Source organism: Lates calcarifer, linkage group LG7_2, assembly GCF_001640805.2.
Source record: "Lates calcarifer isolate ASB-BC8 linkage group LG7_2, TLL_Latcal_v3, whole genome shotgun sequence".
Taxonomy (NCBI): domain Eukaryota; kingdom Metazoa; phylum Chordata; class Actinopteri; family Centropomidae; genus Lates; species Lates calcarifer.
The window spans coordinates 3,725,593-3,744,206 of record NC_066854.1 but is presented as its reverse complement, the minus strand read 5'-3'; the positions used below and the strand labels follow the sequence as shown (position 1 = coordinate 3,744,206).

Here is an 18,614-nt window from a genome sequence, read left to right as displayed (position 1 = left end):
AAATAACAGCCGCTCTCTTAAAATGCTGGAGCCTTTTACTAATAGACAATGAGAGCATGCTCGGCTGTTTGCTCTGCACCATGCACCACGTGCCGGTGGCCCGCGGCTCTGCATCTTACGCGCCTTTATCCTCGTGACCTCCCCATTTGCCGAGGGCTCTTTGTTTCCTGACGAACACGCACGTACCCAAAAAAACACACATGATAATCCATCTAGGGTCCTCCGTGCTCAAGGTCAGCACCCCTATCACGAATTGAAACTCTTCTGATTATACAGTCAAAAGCCCCCACATGCTCAGACAGGGGAAGGAATTCATTCAAACATGGGCTGACTGACTTTGCCAAAGGAAGTTTGTTATTCAGGCTGCCTCACCGCAGACACAGTCCGATACAGACGGTTATCTAATCTGGGCTGATTTGCTCTCACGCTCATACTTGAAAAGAGGAGCAGATAATGACTGGCTTTGAAGAAGGGATGAAGAGAGAAGTTTGGAGCAGGAGGGAGTTGATTGCAATGGAGAGAGGACACTAGGAGTAGGTGGACAGATGTAACCCTGGGACATTTCCTTTTTGTTTTTTTACCCAGTGTTTTGTTGCTCAGCTTCCTGTAATTGCTGTTGTAGTGCTAGCAGTTGGCAAGAGTGCAGAGGAGTAGGCCTGGGTTAAATAGCCCACGGCAAGCAAAGACTGCACCACAAGAAGCCCTTTGCTTCACATGTCATCTTTTGTATTTTTTTGTGGGGGTTTGTTCTTCTTTGAGGTTCAGGTGTTTGAATCATAGCTTTGCCTGGCTGCCCCTCACAGTCCCTTAAGGCTGATGACTACACCAGCAGAACTTAGTCTGAGAATTTTACCTTCAACAGGCAGCTGCACCGGTTAAAAGTCTCACTTCCTTTGCCGCAGGTGGCATACAGCTGGCAGAAACTAACTCAAACTTTATTATTTTTGGCATTCACACCATATGTGTTTGTTGTGCTTCAATTGAACTACAGACATCTTTAGTTTGGTTTATTTAACAATGTTGTTCCAGCTCTTTTGCTGCCAAATAGCTGCACAATGTTACACAACACATGCTTCAGTTTCTCCTACCAATTGTCAGAAACATCAGATTCCATTTTTCTTATCTCTATCCACATCCCACCCTTTACCTCAGAACCAGTTCGGCTATCGAGACGGTGGTCCAAACCCTGCAGAGGGCTCCGTGGCGGGTGCCCAAGCCTGCGTGAACCAGGAGGCAGCGGGTGGCTCGGGACAAGCCCTGGAGGACCAGCGCTGTAACGGGAGCCTGCATAAAAAGAGCCTGGGCCAGGCCGGGGGAGAGGACAGCGGGGGCCAGAGGTACAGCGCTGACCCCACAATCTTCCTCGGGGAGAGGACCTCCAGAGGAGATACTGATGAGGACGGATACATGACCCCTATGAAGGACAAGAGCTCCTCAGGTACTTTAACTGAAACACAAAACACTAAAAGGTACTGAAAAATGAATGCTGTAGCCAGTGGAATTACTTAGTTGTGGCCCTGAGAGTCGAGCTGGGTTAATTTTACAGGGCAGTTGTAAGAAGCTGAATTGTTGGGAATGCTTTACAGAGGCTAAAATAACTCCAGGTAGAAATCCTGGAGCGCTGCAGGGCATTTTCTCATGAAGATGCATAACTGCAGTTTAGGACTTATATTAAATCCACAGCGAGGTGTATTTAACTTTAAAATAACCTAATCTCATTATATTAATTTCTCACAAATATACAAAACTCAAGTAGCACAGTGGAAATAAAAGTTGTAGATTATCTACACCACAATCTTCTGTTGCTATTCCACAGACAGAAACACAATTTAAATGTAAAACAAGTGCATCCTGTATGTGCTACTATTTCTACCCTAGAGCACCTTTTCTCTGTTCTGTCATCTCTTTGCTCATTCACAGAGTAAATACGATCTTTTGTAGTGCACTCCTTCTGTCATTTTACCCGTTCATTTCATTTCATTCCATTGATTAAAATTCTTACCGAGTTTCCGTCGACAGCGGTGTATGTCAGCTACTACTACAGAGTCATGTTTTGCCTTTGATCATAATTCAGTCCATCAGCTCTGCTCTTGCACTACCGTCTTTGATTTTTGAGCAGCTCAAAAATATAACAAAGCCTGCAGCAAACTGCATCTGATGCAATGTCAAGGAGCGGAAGAGTGGGCAAAATCAATAGGTTTCGCACCCCACTATTATAGCGCTTGGAAGCAGTGAAGAGGGGTCATTTGCTGGCATTTTCACCCCCAGCAGATGGAGTTTCCAGTGCCAAAGAATTGCTGGCAAGTTGCCTGTCTGGTCCTGAGTGGCTGCCATTATCACCATTATCATCTCCATCTCCATCTTTCCTCCTCATTAGCGAGTGATCTCTTTTTCTTACTCCCTTCAATTTCTATTTCTTTCGTTTTCTCTTCTCTTGATTTAATTTCTGTGAGTTTATTTGTCTGTCTTATTCTCTCATAAACTCCTTTTCTCTTATTCTCCACATTCCTACCCTCCTTCCCTTTTCTGATCTGTGCTACAGAATACCTGAATCCCATTGAGGAGAACCCATTTGTCTCACGACGTAAAAACGGTGAGATCCATGCCTTGGACAACCCGGGCTACCACAGTACACCCAACAGTCAGCCCAAAGGAGAGGATGAGTACATCAACGAGCCCCTCTACCTCAATACCTTCCACAGCCCCGCTGAGCTGGGCCTGGAAGTCCTGAGGAGAAATGGTCTGCCCCTTCCCACTCAGCCTCCTTCTTCCATCTCTGCCACAACCTCAGGCTCCCACCTCCCACTTACTATCCAGACCAGCCTGCCCCACTACCCCCTCCCAACGGCCCAGCCCTCTCCATCTGGCATACCTTGCCACCACGGCCCACCAGCCCACATCCTCCACGCCCACCACACCGTTAAACCTGCAGGACAACCTGGCAATCCAGGTGGTGGCTCTGTCACTCAGAGCCAAACAGGAGCTACTGCCCAATCCCAGGTGTGCCAGTCAGGTGCCCTGTCCACTTCGGCCACCATTGGGCACGGTAGCCTGCCAGCCTACCAGATCCACGGAACCACGCACCCCGCCAGCATGCTGAAGCACGGAGGACAGATGTCAGGTAAAGCCAGTGGGAAGAAGCTCAAGGTGACCTTTGACAATCCAGAATACTGGCAGCACAGCTTGCCTCCCAAATCATCTAACCAGGCGGCCCCTGATGGCGCCCAGGGAGGTTCCACCAATGCCAAACTCTTCTATAAGCAGAACGGACACATACGGCCGGCGGTAGCTGAGAACCCTGAATACATGTCAGAGTTTTCCCTGAAATCTGGCACCGTCTTGCCACCTCCTCCTTACCGACAGCGGAACACTGTGGTCTAGATTGTTCCACTTGACTAATGTTCCTCAGTCTGACTCTAACCTCCAACAACCCCGACATCCTCTCCGGTTCCACTGTCCCACACAGAGGGGAGCGGACACAACCAGAGCTGCCCCCAACTCTTTTCAAATAGCGTGCCATCTGCTGTAGACCGTAGCGACATCAGAAGGAGGTGGACCGAACCGAACCAAGCAGACCCAGCTCAGACTCATGCCCCTTCAGTATATCCAATCCAGTCCATTTCTGTTCTGTAGATAGAGACTGCGCTCCAAGTCACTGAGAATGTGAAGGTTATGGTAGTTTTTGGCGAAATAATGGACGCATGACTGTCACAGAGCAGTGGACGTACTGTTTCATGTTGCCCCAGCATGGTAGACAACAACAGCGTCAAACAAGATGGATTCAATTAGGGACCTGAACTCACTGCCAGCCACTGCGGTGTCAGATTCATAGGAGAAACAAGATGTATTATTCTGAGGATGAACAATATTCTGCTAAGTGTTTCTGAAATAAGCAAACACAGAGCAAATATGCCCTGTTAGATGACAAGATGTCTGGTTTTGTGAATGACCTTGTAGATTGAGGCGAAGCAGAAACGAGGACACAGACACATGGAGGACAAAAGACTGAAAGATTTAGTCAGGGGAATGACATTGAGAAACACGAGAGATGGAGCACTGAAAGCTGATCAATCATATTCAATCTTTTTGCCTATAGGATTATACTGTATGTTCTTGAATTTTCCATCAAATTTGTGAAACTCATCTCATCATTCTACTGTAACTGTGATACTGTGATGGCCAAAACTACAGTGATCTCTGCTTTCAACCATGGACTTCTAACTTGCCCGAAAACACACAGGGTGACTGCTGTTTTGGTGTTTTTGCCTGATTGCTGTCTACTTGGAAAAACTGATCAAAAGCAGCTGTTTCCAAGCCAAAGGGTATAAGGGAAAAATACACTGTAAACATTTTTCTATACACTGGTTGCAGTGCTTATAAGATGGATTTTTATGCACTGGTTTTCCGATTCGGATCATGAAGCTAACTTAGATGAGTTAAGAGTGTCTTGCTGTTAGAGTGGGAGGGTAGTTAGGGAAATTGCTGTATCTGCTAAATAGTGTGATAAGACCATCCATAAAGCAGCTGAACTCAAAATGGTGATCATAGAGTCAGAGGGAGTGAGCAAAAGAGGGAAAGAAAATCTACAAAGAGGGGAGGGAAAGTTCAAACAAGCCGCCTAATGAAGACCTCAAGGAATGATCAAGACAGCACCAGCAGAGCACAGTAAAAACAGACTACTTTTTGTGTATGTGTGTCCATGTGTATATCAGTGTGAATGAGATGGAAGTGTGTGTGTGTGTGTGTTCTCATATATGCGAGCCAGTTTTGTAGAGACATCTGTGGAAACAGAGATGTGGTAGAAGTCAGTGATGATGCGGTCAACAGCTAAAAACCTTTAGTACCACCACCAACCAACAGTAGATTCAAGACTGGCCTGACCTCAAACTAGGCTTCTACTATACGTCTGCACATACACTGCATTTTTAATGTTACTGGTTTGAATCAAAAGCTCATTGGGTCGTCCAACAGTATCAAATCTCTGGGAGCTTCTCATAATTTTAGATGGTCTTCAACTGTCTTGTGGTTTTCCATTGGATCAGTCAAAGTTCAGATCGTAAGAATTTATAACTGTGCCAAAATTCATATGTTCAGAAAACAGAGTTTGTCTTTACATGACATGACATGACTATTATGCTGAATGGACCTATATATATCATAGCCGTGCTGAGTTTTGTGCAGAGATTCACCACTTCTGAACCCACCCCTCTCTATGGCAGCAGGCTTAGACAGGGTACTGATATAAATAGGGAGTGGGTCCAGCCTTCAAAAGCAATTTTTTGCTACTGTATCTGTGTTTGTATTTGTTCACAATTCATCAGTGGCACCTTGCGCATCAAGAGCCTGTTGTGAGCCTGACCATCCTACAGCAATGATTCATTTGGCTCGGTCTAAGATGGCAGACCTGCACAATTTAAAACCATTTCTTTATTATATAACTGTTACATTATATAACTAGGAAAAATAAATATAGATTGAGACCACATCTGTGTTCTCATTAGACATTTACCCAAACGTTAGTAGTAATAGTTCTGCCATTCTAACAGTGTATTTCCAAGGTAATATTAAATCTTGTGATCCAGTATCTGCTTGTAGCAGATACATGCACATGGTTACAGTTAGGGAGAGATAATGGTCTTTGTTTAGAGACATGACATGTTTACTCTATTACATTCTATCTAAACCCTATTCTAGCATTACTCCCAGCCAAAATTGTTTTGTTTCCGAGATCTAACCACATTCAGGATGCGAAGCTCAGTCTCCAGTGGCTAAGTACTCATCCTTTTGAGGGTCATTGGGGGAGCTGGAGCCGGTCCTAGCTAACACTGGGTGAGAGGCGGGTGTCCAGTCTGTCACAGGGCCGATTTATAGAAATAACCAGTCACACTCACATTTACATATACGGGTAGTTTAGAGCCACCAATTAACCTAATTGCATGTCTTTGGACTGTGAGTTGAAAATGATCCAGGTAACTGTTATATTTCATGCCACAACATACAATATAACCTAATTGCGAGGAGACAGGGTTGAACCTTCACCTAAATGTTATCATCTTAGTTGCTTCTCAGTTGTTGTTTTTTTTTCATAGAAGCTTGTTGCCTGTTATTGATAGTAGTTAATGTGCCAATTTACAACATATTATAACAAGGTTTAGAAAGTTTTCCGTTCTTTTTTTCAACTGCAACTTTTTTTTTTGCACTTTTCCCAACACTAGATTTTAGTTAATGCAAGTAGAATCTAGTCACTATTCGACCATGCTTCAGATCCATCTCTTCCTAGCCAAGAGTGATATCCTCAAAAGTATCCCAACTGAGTTCTACTCTTGAGATCGCCAATAGAGCACTGATTGCCCCTTTACTCCCAAGAGAACAGTTCTAACCCTCACTACTGATGCCTCTGTGGGCAAACTGCCAGTCAGTGCTGCTAAAAGCGCTGGTGTTACAGCCATTATTTCTTCCACCAAGCCATACAGAACACCTGTGGGTGGGAAAACACCGCAAAGCTTGCCAAACTTGGAAGATCAAGACAAACATTTTGTACTGTTGGTTTCGCCTCAGAGGTCCTCTCACTAGAATCACATCTTAGTTCAATGAACATGAACAAATTCTTGTCTTTCTGGAATCTATAGCAAGACTGACATTTCCCAGCCATTATCTGCAGAACATTAACATTGCTTCAACAGCTTTTCATCATTCTGCCGTGGCAGAGTCCTGTCCTAGCTGTTTTCTTGTGTAGGATATTTATTTTGTGTATTTTTATGTCTGTGAAAGTGTTCGTCTGAGTGTATGCACATGGCAAAGCTGTATATGCTTGTCCTCCCCATGGAGCACTTTGATCAAACAAGCGGGTAGAAAGAAAGGATTTCCACCCATCGTTACTGAAATATTCAACTTGTTTATCTGGTCGTTTACCACTTAAGAAAGCAAAAAGCTTTTGCAGAAGTCAAAGGAAGGTACGACAGCCAGGAGATCATAAACACAACATGTTTAGGTGATACTGGCCAGCTTCAAGAATGTCCTTGTTTCCATGTTTTTTGTTAGCTTCAAACAGTATTTATAATGCTGCTTTGATGATATCATGATTATTTGATGAAGGAGTATTTTGTAGTCCCTTTTGGAGCTCTAATTCAATGAAATAGAGACAGCATTTAATATCAATGTAAAATATTTATAGTGCGTTTGAGCTTGTTTATACTGAGCGATGGCAGCGGCTGCCAGATTTGGGTTTCAAGAAGGAAAAAATAGAAAGGACGATGGTGGTAAAAAGAAAAACACATGCCTTGGTTTCTCTCTCATTTGCCCTAAATTATACTGCAGACCCAGGCAAAATGTGTTTGAATCAAGAATAGAGTGAAACATGATGAGGCGAACGGCCTCACGTGTTCTCGAGAGGACTTAAGAGTATACAAGACATTTGGTAACCCTTTGCTTTTAATCAGCGTTCATTGTTAGAAAGGCTGAAAAACATACCCGTACCTGAAGTTTGTCAGATATTGTTTTTGTCATCCAAAAGCCTTGGCTTTTAAAGTTGTTTTCCATTTGTAGAAACAGTCATTTTTCCTCTCTACTGACTGATTCTCATTTCTTGTTTCAAACATATTTTGCCTTGGAGTTGGGCTGTGTTACCTGCTGCTATTTGTCTCAGCTCTGAACACTCTTGTGGCCCGTGGCGGCTCAAGAGTGCACCATGGTAACTGTCATGTTTAAGACTAAACACTTTTTTTGTTATTTTTACTTTTTACCGTTTCCTCCGAGCCAAGGTGCAGAGGCATGTAGCCATGTTGTACTGAAGTGAATCCTTCAATGTTTCATCCTCAGCTACCGTATAGGCTGCTACAGTCTAATGTATAGAATAATATCACCTTGCATGGTACCCAAAGTGAGTGTTTTACTGCCCTCCACCTTTGTATCTCTTCATTGATGACAATATTATAATTCAAATTTTCTGTCCAGAGTGGACAGCGTGGGAGGAAATAACCTGATATTTTTACCGAATTCAGTAGCACAAACTGGGAATCCTTATTTCTCAAATCTTTCATGGGAATTTTTGTGTATAATATCTTATATAGTCTTTTTAATAATAGGTTTTGGTTTTAATTTTTCCATATTATCAAGGATGTTTTTCTTCAAGGAAAAAGAATCTGTATGATTTGTTTTCCACTAACGTGTCGGTTACTGTACATTCTTTGTCATTCTAGCTGCAACTTTTAGTTCACATCTTAATTGCACAAATCATCGCCTGTGAGTGGACGTCGTTCATTTTCTGTGTTTAAATTATCAGATCAGTATAAATGTACAGAATCTTTGGGGTTTCCTCCAAAATTTATCTAACACACTTCAACAACAAATGTGAATAGTATTTTTATAAAGCACTGAAATGGCCGACGTGGTGAATTTGTAAATAAGGAGGCAATGCTTTCAATTTATATGGTCTTCTCTCCAACTGCTGTTTTCTCCTGCTTATAACAACTTGTACAAAAAAAGAGCCGTACATATTTGCTTTATGTAAGTGTACCTTTTGACTAATGGGGATTTGATTTCAAAAGTGCTTGTTGACCCTTTCTCATGTGAATCTCTGTTTGGTGGCTTTGTGGCTGTCCTCATGTAATGTTTCAGTTTAGGTGGTGACGGTGGGTGGTGGGCAGGGTGGGGCAGATGGGGTTGGGAGGGGGGGGTTGTTCAATTCACCTGGTATCTCTGTTTCGCTTCCCCATGCCTGCCACATTTCATTTGTCACTCAGTAATGAGAGCACCCCAGAACAAGCCTTTGTTTCCTCTTTATCTCTTCTAATTCTCATAAAAACCGAAACCAGTGCTGCCAACTAACCTAGATAAACTGTTTGGGAGTCAGTGTTACCTTCTCTGCTTACTTTCTACTGGAAATATTACTGAGCCAAGTCTGACCTCCTCCGCCTCTTTCCTGAAAGGCAGAGCACAGCCTTCACAACCTGTTCTCACTTCACTTCTGATTTGTTTTTTTGCATGCTTTTAGAGGAGACATAGTGAAGAGAAGGCGTCATCAGTGACTCCTCCTCACCTGCGTTAGCTTTCCATACCTTCCCCCTGTGTCCCCTTATCTATATCTCTGAGTTCTTTGAAACCATACCCAAAGCTTTATATCATAGAATACCGTTCCTCATGTTTGTTACATGAATCTGTCAAAAGTATATTTTTAATTTAATATAAATAAAGATCGATTCAGTATATGTTGTAGTGGTTTGGTGATGATGTTTGCGTCTGTGTCTTGCAGCTAAAAAACAACTTCTAACCCTCAAGCTGACTCACTGGCAAGAGTAAATAAGAAGAATTACCTCTGTAAAGCTGCATATTATCCTTTAAAGTAGTGTACCTAGAAAGTAAGCCAGATCAAGAACTTCTGCATAACTTTAACTCTGGAAGGGATTTTGTGTCTTGCTCAAAGACGACTCTGCAGGGAAGCTCTCCAGACCTGAACCCTGATCTCATGTCTCCCTGCTCAACACGCCACCCTGCTGCCTGTACATAGAGCAGAAAATGAAAGCCCCCGTTCATTTGCTCTAATGCTCGTGCTAACAGCTTTAATAATAAAATTTAACAGATGGTGTCTTTAATTAAGATGAGGAAGCTCTCAAGTTACAGCGTGCTTATTTTGACCCGACTTCTTAAGATCAACATTGCAGAAGTTGCACTGGAGGCGAGATTCTGCACCGCACCACACTTTCATGCTCAAAAGGACTTGCAGATGAAGACCAGCCGCATCAAAAGGTCTGCTGTGTTCCAGTAACCTCTTCCAAAAGCCTGCTTCAAATAGGCTAATGTGTGGATATAACATTTTGCTCTCGTTTTTCTCTCGCCCCGTTCTGCGCTTAATCCGCTGTTTACCCAAGTGTTGGTTATGTAAACTGGCATAGGCAACATCGTTTGCTATGCAGCGCTCCCTTCATTGCTGCTGCACTCCCAGGCTTTCATTTCAATCATAAATAATACAAAACTGTCCAATGGCAGAATATGAGCTTTCTGAAGTCACTGCTATTAATACTAATAAGGCGATGGGGTGCTTTAAGTAAACACTGTTTATGAACAGAAATCCCCTTCCTTTCTCTTCCTCCTTTCTCCCTCTCTCCTCTCTCTATTAGTTTCCTCAGAGCACTGAGACTCAATTAGTAAGCACATCTAGTTCCACCATAGTAATTTAGGGAGCCGGCCTCTGCTGCAGAGTAACCGTATTTGCACTATTTCCAGTTATTTTCACATATAGCTACTTATTTAAAATCTATATTAGGTCTGCCTGCTTGAATCACTGTCAAAAGAATTACGCTTCCCATTTGCTACAGGGAAAAAAATTTAATTGATACTCATTCACTCTCTTCCTAATGTTGAACTCACATAATAGACAGATTATCTTGAACATTAAGCACACTTCCCGACAGGACTTTGCACATTATCACCCACACCAGACAGCAAAGGGGGGGAGGTCACTGTTAATTTGGCAACTGCTGTATAACCATTTGTCAATGTATTACAACTCTCCTCTGCAGCAGATCTTCCAGTGAAGCTTGCTATCGCCACCACGAGATGGGGGTTCTGCTCTGTCCCGGAGGTCTGTAGCAATTATACTTACAGCTGCCCTGTACACCTGTGACATAGCTCGGTGATGACAGCTCATCGCAGACAGCCCGGTGCTGTTTAATTGCAGCGTGTCACCTTGAAGGGGTGTTTTACCCACACACCCCTCCACCAGAGAGAAATAAGGCGACTGTTTGAAATGGCTCCGCAAGCTTGATGACTCCTTTATATCATGAGCCTAGGGTTTGACTCGTGTGCTTTTTTAGTTGTTTTAAGTCTCTCTAACTGTACTAATTAGGATGCAAAAGCCATGCAACACAATTTAGACCATGACACTAAGCAAGAATTATGTTTTTGTGGTCATAGAAAATAACACACCCTTTCAAAACATTCATATTTTGTTGGATTGTAGCCTGAAAAAAAGGTTTTTTTTTTACGTAATGCAACTTAGAAAATCCGAGTGAGAGAAAAATAGGAACAGATTTTTTTAAATTATTTTTCAGAACTGTTGCTATTTTTTCTTTCACTTGGATATTGTAAGTTGCATCAGTAACCCTATGAAATGATGTAGTACAAACAACCCTGGTTTTGTAAGTGATGCTGAGCTGCATGGTAAGCTAGTTAGCCAAACATGCTAATGACTGCAGCTTACCTCAGAAAAAAGAAACCACCATCCACTGTCTTTCACAAATCTGCCATGACGTACAGTTGCAAGGATATGATTTAGCAATTGCTGGTCAGGGGAAGGGTTAATTAGCATTACCTCTGCTGAGGTGGTTGTGTTTTCACCCATGTCTCTTTGTTTGTCAGCAGGGTTACACAAAAAGTACTGAACCAATTTGCACCTAACTTGGTGGAGGAGTGGGCATGGACCAGGTAAGAATTCATTCTATCTTGGTGAAGATCCAGTTAAAGGGGCAGATCCAGGAATTTCTTTTGATCAGTTTCTTTTATTTTTCTGCTATACAGCCTATACAGACATGTGCAGGATTGTTTGACCTTGGCAAAGGTATGCGTATCAGTCCTCTTTCTAAATTCAAGCTATAACAGCAAGGCTGCTAGAAGTCATTTATCTGTCCCTGTATTAATCTGCTGCTTTATGATACTTCTCTTTATCATGTCAGTGCTAATTTGACATCATTACTTTAACATATTATATTGCTCTTTTCAACTTCAGATGGTATATTTACATTCTAATGACATGGAAAATGCCCCCGGTGTCGTGTAATGTGCAATTAAGTTCGGAATGTGTCCATTATGTTGCCTCCATAATGTGGTTAAAGATATGAGACATAAATCACACTTATCTCCCACCATGGGGCTATATCTCCCCTGTCGTGTCATGAGTGCACATGATTGCAGTTATGTGAGTTATGTTCATTAAGATCCAGAGAAAAAAGCATCCAAAGTCAGGAGCAAACTATGGTTAAAAAACTGATTATAACAACAATTTAGCCGTGAGGACTCATCTCCATAGGGCTGTAAAAATATTGACAGCACATGGTGGTGTTGGATTTTAATCTTTTCTTCTTCTATTACCCTCTGAGTGATCAGAGCCATCATGATCATATCAAGTATGATTTCTATTACTGATAGTAATATAAATCTGAATATGATCCTGTAGTTTGAGTTGGTTAATAATAAAAGTGTATACACACAGTTTTTCATACTAGAAAAAGATTTGAAAGACTTTTATGGTTTTAGATAAGAAGCTTATCTAAAGTCATGCAGATACAGGGGAATGGTCAAATTGTGCTATAAGTCAAAAAAAATCTGACTTGCACCTTTTACTCAAATTCTCACTATGTCCAGATAATTTATCTACCATTTAACCCCAAAGCTATATGAGAAACTTCTAAAAGCAGATTATTGACTCAGTTGCAACCTAAGAATTTAAATCTTAAACTCATCCATTTTTAAACCTCTTGAATGTAGATGTAAGATGGAAATTCTATAATAAGAGTACACATTTCTTTAACACTGCAGGCTGCTGTGGACGTTGGATCAGTGTTTAAGAGTCAAAATTTATGGGATGTGCTTGTGCCCCAGGGCTCATGCAAAAGTGTGGTTGAGAGACAGACCCAAGGAGACCTATTTGCAGCCAACCAATGAAGACACTCAGTCCAGTCTGTAGCTGAGGATTACCATGGAGGAGAGGGGAAGGAGGAGGAAGAAAACGAGACAAGAAGACAAGTTCCCGTGAGGCATCTTTTCTATACAACATAGTAATCAGGGCTGAGACGGCAGCTGAGGAGACAGTAGAGTAAGAAAACAAGAGCAGGAGAGGAAGCAGAGAGAGAGAATAGGCCGAATGGAGGTAAAGGTTGGGCACAACAGCCTGAGGCAGACTGTTGAGGGCAGAGAGCTGCACAAAATCATCTCTTAGAGAGGGAAACAAGGAGCAGGAGAGACAGAGAGTGGATGATAGCTGGAGCTGCTCTTGACTAAATAAGCTGTAACAATACTGCCTGAGTTTATAAAATGATTTTAAAATTTGATAGAAAATGTGTGCTTCAGCGTAAAACAAAGTATGTGTATACAATTCAATCTGTGCAAGATTATATAGGCAGCCGTTTGGCAGTATGCTGAGTCATGCAGCAAGCTGTTTACTCAGACAATCCATGAGGCTAACATGACGTGAATGCACAAATATGCACTCCAGTCTTTAAAACTGAAAGCTGTACAATGTGCCTTATGGTTAAAATGCAGTCAACAAACTTTCAAACAGCTACAACACTCATACACAGAACACAGGGCACTTTGCAGTCAGTCAGTATCAGCATCAGCATCAGTAAATTACTCAATAGATGTAAACTGTTACTTAGCAACAAATAAGTAGTTGTATATTGTGAACAGGTACAAATTGACACCATAGGAGTGACAGTGTGAACAGACTTGGAGGTAATAATCTTGTGTTTAAGTGCCACATTCGTTTTTCTGTCTGAACAGGCATATATATTATTATCTGATTACTTTTTAATGGCACAATATGGAAGTCCACAACTGTGAATAGTAGAATAAAATAGTTTAATCATTTTGACATTTTATTTTTCATTTGTGTGCAAATAACGTTAAAACATTGAAAATCCAATTTTCATTTTGGATTTGAAAAGTAATTAATTAAAATTTACTCTCAAGCATAACACTGCCAAAGAAAATAAATATGGAACAGAAGATGGAATATAATGTCCAACATATGCTTGAAAATTAAATTGCTAACTGCACTTTGTATTTTAAACTTCAGTTTCTAATAAAAATAGGAATAGTCTTTCTTTTCATGCTAAGTTGTTGGCAGGATTTTCTTAGATGCTCTTTTATTACCATAATGCAATAATAAATGAAATTTCAATTTTAATGTTGGCAGCACTGGACTTCCATAGAGTAGAGAACTTAGCATCCTCTATGTATTTTTGAGAGACATTTATAAAGAGTTTCATGTAGGTGTGCTGTAGCTTGCAGTATGTCAAAACAGATTATTTCTGTGAAATTATGCCATTTTTTTCATTGCTCTTTAGCTTTTATCTTCCTGTGACTTTCTCTACCTGCTGCGTATCACTCACACAAAGTGTAGACAACACTAGCAGGTGTGTAAACCTGCTTCTGCACACCTAGACACACACAAACACACACACTCACAGTTTAGACAGCTGCAAGTGTTCTTTTTCTTTTATAGCTTACTGAGGATTTTCAGTGAGACGTTTCTGACTTTTCTCTCTTTATTCCTGGAGTGACCCCAGCAACACACACACACTCGCACAACCACACACCCATACACACACGTAGACTGGCCTGAGGACAGAGATGGAGAGCTCTAATTTCCACAGGGCCCGCAAAGTCTTTCCATCCCTCTAAACTCAATCTCCTCTCTTTCTCTCACACACAACTACACAGACTTTCAGAAGCAGCACATATAAAGAGAAGCACACACACATGCACTGACAAATTTGCAAATGTGTGCACTCAAACAAGTAAAAGACACACAATCTGTATTTTTCTCTCCCTCTCCCCCTCCCTCTATCTCCCACCACCACCACCACCACCACACACAATTCCTCAAATCACACTGACACCTTTTGACTCTGTCATATGTGCACAGTCGATTACATTTCAAAGCTCCCAGACAGGGATGAGAAAGATGAGATTTATGCTGGGTAAATCACGTAATACCCCTTTATCACGCTCCACTGGTCTCTTGAAGACCCTTGAACAAGAGCCTGGAGGTTTGCAAGAAGCTCCTGCATTCGTCTGTGCTTGTGCCGACAGTGAGGGATCAAAATTGCAAAAGAGGGAGAAAGGGATAGTTTGATGTGTGAAGCGTGCAGACTCATGACCAGGCAAAATAGTTCTGTAACTGAAATAGTCAGAGGTTTGATTCCTGCAATACCTAATGCACGTCCATCAGTCGCTTCCTGTGCTGCTGTTTCTTTTAGTGAAGGCAGCGAACCCCTACCTGCTCACTCTATCATACGTTGCTGTGGATAATAGCATCAGCTAAATCCCTAACATGTAAAGAGGCCTGGAGACATCCAGATGGTCTGAGCCAGCTCCACAATTTGTCAAAGAAAATGATGTAGAACAGTGTAAGAATTTAAGCAAATACTGTCAGAAAGCATTTCTGCCCTTTAGTTGGTTTCATTTTTTTGATTTTGTAAGAGATACCATGAAAAATGAATGAAACTAACATATGATTTACCTCAAAAGTAACTGTGCATACAGGCTGATATAGCCAAGAACAAACATAATAGTGTTTTAAAAATTTGTCCTCACATATGTGAATTTCTTGTAGTTGTTTTTCCTACTTCTGAGGCAAAATTCTGGTTGCTATGCTCCTGCTATCCATCTGTGTCATCAGGTCAAATGACGAAGTTGACTTCATCTCCATTTGTCTAACTGAGGCCTGTAAGTGTGTTTTCTTTTGCAACAAGAAGCACGAGAAACACCTCAGATGTTCCTGTTGCAGAGGCATGAAGAAAAAGTCCTCTTTTGTGTCTCGTCCCCTCGACTCTGAACACTTTGATGCGGCCGAACGGAGCAAAGGGGGAGGGTGCACCCTCTGCCTTCCCGCATCCGCTTTCTTCAAGGAGTGATGTTTGCCTGCGGAGGGAGTCCTGCCAATGCAAGAAAAGGCACTGTAAGCAGTAGTTACTTTTATGTCCTGAAAAGCTGTGTTTTAATTAATGTAACAGCCGAGGGCTATGATGGTGCTACCACTGTGATGAGTCAAAATGAGTGTGTGTGTCTTTTTCAGCGTTTTTTCTATGTGGGGATTTAGTCTTACAGTACAAAAGTAGGCTTTTCTCTAATATGTATGTGTGTGTGTTTGTAAATGTGTCAGTGTGTTTGTCCTACCAGCTCCTGCAGTGACTGAGTGTCTCTAATTGAGTGTGCTGCTCACTCAGACAGGAGGTCTCAGACAGTGTTGACATTCAGGCAGTGGAAGGCCACCATTGGGGATGACAGCTGATCATTCTTCCAGCCAGCACCCTAATTACACGGAGATGGAGGGAGCAAAGGAGAAAGGCATAAACAGAGGGAGAGAGAGGCTTTTTAAATAACAAACAGGTTCCGGTTGATTCCAATCAAGCCTCCTATCCTGCTGTTTCGTCCATTCATAATGGGTGGCCCCCCCGGTGGGTAGAAACACAGCCAACACACCACTGCCTTCCTGCTCTCTGACTGAGCTCTTGTGACCACAACGCCTCCCCCAACGTTCTCACCCTAGCATCTTTCACAGCACTTTCCCAATTATACCAAAGTCGTGAGCTCCTGTGTGTGTGATTTCATTGTCGCCTGAGAGCACAGAGAGCCGTCAAGCTCTCTCCATCTTCCTATCTTTCTCTCTGTCTCTCTCTCTGGGACACACACATACAGAGACATACAGACATGTGCACACACCCGTTGATGTATGGAGTCAATCAGACTTCATTGGACAGTGTTGTGATAGCCTCAGGATATTAGCAAGCTTACTCTCTGCTCACCCAGATGATAAACTCTTTATGTGACCACAGGCTTTTGTGGAGCAATAACAGCATCTCTGGCCTTTCTCACCCTTCGCCATCCATTTCAGTATAACTCAAAATGTGAGCAGCGTAGCAGCTGCTGCTCAGAGCGGCCTACAAGACTCTCAGGCAGTGGTGATGAACAAGCAGGTCGACTGCAAACACACAGGGCCAGGTGAGTGACTATATTTTCATCTGTTGCAATAATGGAAGTTTCATGTTCTTTAACAGATGTCTGTAACCAAACATCCACCACAGGATCTTAACCATGCATAACTTAAAGGTGCTACATGGAAGTTGTAATGATGTAATGATGTTAAATCTTGTTTAGCTTCTGTTTCTATCACTTCTTTTCTTCTGCTTCAGTTGGCATGCTAAACAGCTAGCTCCAGCCCGTCCTATTTCATAATACCACTTTGCAATAGTGAGTCACTAGGGTGTCCCCTCTGCCCTCATGTAGCCATGTAGCAATAGCAAAAACTTACATATAGCGCCTTTAAAGTGTGCCCATTTTCCAGTTTTGTCTGCCCCACACCTGAACTGCTCTCACCAACCAAGCAGGACATAAAAATGACAACACGTTTCCTGGCATCATTGATATATGTCCAGGTTACTGCTTGATAAAAGAGTTACTAGCAGGCACTTCAGTTCTGTCACTGTCTACACTGCTATGCACTCAGAAGCATCTTGACAGCATTCACAGCCCAATACACTACTGGTGTATACTTGAAACCCAAGAAAACTTAGTGTTGGAGTCATGTGTGTAATATATCAAACAGATGTGTGACAAAACAGCACAATTGAAAAATGTCAGGTGTCCCTTGGGGACATTATGAAATGTTGACAAGACTGATCCATTATCTGTGGTGCTTTTATTCTGAGACATCAGACTGTGTTTTGTTTTGTGTATGACAAACAGGAATGAAAGCCTGGAAATGTTGTTGGTCCTACATTATGACTACTAGTTTGCCTAAAAAGTGTTGTGGAGTTTACCTGATCTTCTTTACATAATTGTAAGCAACTGACATGCAGATCATACTGTTGCATATGTAAGCATGCTAAAACAAACTGCATGTATGAATTAAAAAGCGCGCACACACACACACACACACGGCATGCACGTCTGCAGGACTCTACTTGAGATTCATAAGCTTTTAATGAGTGTCTCGTGGGTGGCAGCATATCTGACCTTGCTCACACCCCTCTCTTATTGTCATACATCACACAGGACGCTGCTGACGGTAGCATGACAGGGAGGTGACAACTTGTGTGTGTGCCTGATCCCACATCTCTATTTCAGAATTTTGGCCGTGAGTACAATATACACTCACACACACATCCTTTGAGCATATGCACATATGTCTGTGATGGCGTGGGTATTTGAAATGTCAGCGGATGTGTGTGCATGGCTCTGTATGTGTCTATACGCGTGTTTATCTGTGCATGTGTGAGCATGTGGGTGTTCAACATGGTTGTCAAGTGCTTGAGCGGGCCAATCTCTCATCTGCCATCCGCTCAGATGAACTGACATGCAGCCAAACCAAACAGACATAAAGACAGAGCGGAAGGCATCACTATGCAGCTCAGCAGTGCAGTTTGTCCTGACCCTGTCTGGGGCCCTCTCCTCTCCGCTGATTCTAATGAGCTCCCCCGGGATTAGACTTAGGCGGCCAGCGTCCCAATGAGGCGCGGGGAGGGGTTGGGTGGGGGAGTGACATCAATACACCCACGCAAACACACACACATACACACAAACATTGCACTCACCTCAGCACGTAGACACAAACTTGTTTGAGCAGGAAGTTGTTGGAAAACACTGAATCCACTACCTACTGTAAAACAGCCTGAGAAAAATACTTGTTTATTTTTTACATCCAGCTACACAAATACTTTTTCTAAACATACAATACAAAGGTACTCCAGGCTTCATCATCAACAAATGGATGGCATTTGTTTGATATTATTTATATACAAATGAACAGGTAGTAAAATTGTCTTTTATTATTGCAGGCTTAGAGGATTTTCCAAGGCCATATCACTGAGTGTCCTGTCTCCCTACAGCTAAATACA

General features: G+C 42.3%; 1 protein-coding gene across 6 annotated transcripts in view; it reads left to right on the top strand.

The window, feature by feature from the left end:
- Positions 1 to 15,685, top strand: part of LOC108873032 (receptor tyrosine-protein kinase erbB-4) — a 229,823-nt gene extending 214,138 nt beyond the window's left edge. For 5 of the 6 annotated variants that reach the window (XM_018661041.2, XM_018661042.2, XM_018661040.2 and 2 more), the window contains 2 exons: positions 1,153 to 1,438; positions 2,543 to 9,207. In XM_018661041.2, the coding sequence (XP_018516557.1) occupies positions 1,153 to 1,438; positions 2,543 to 3,381 (1,125 nt within the window). In that variant the 3' untranslated portion in view covers positions 3,382 to 9,207. Of the gene's footprint in view, positions 1 to 1,152; positions 1,439 to 2,542; positions 9,208 to 10,517; positions 10,580 to 11,358; positions 11,422 to 11,514; positions 11,555 to 12,531 lie in introns of those variants that run through there. The other variant, XR_007809127.1, reaches the window with a different exon arrangement.
- The last annotated feature ends 2,929 nt before the right edge of the window (positions 15,686 to 18,614 follow it).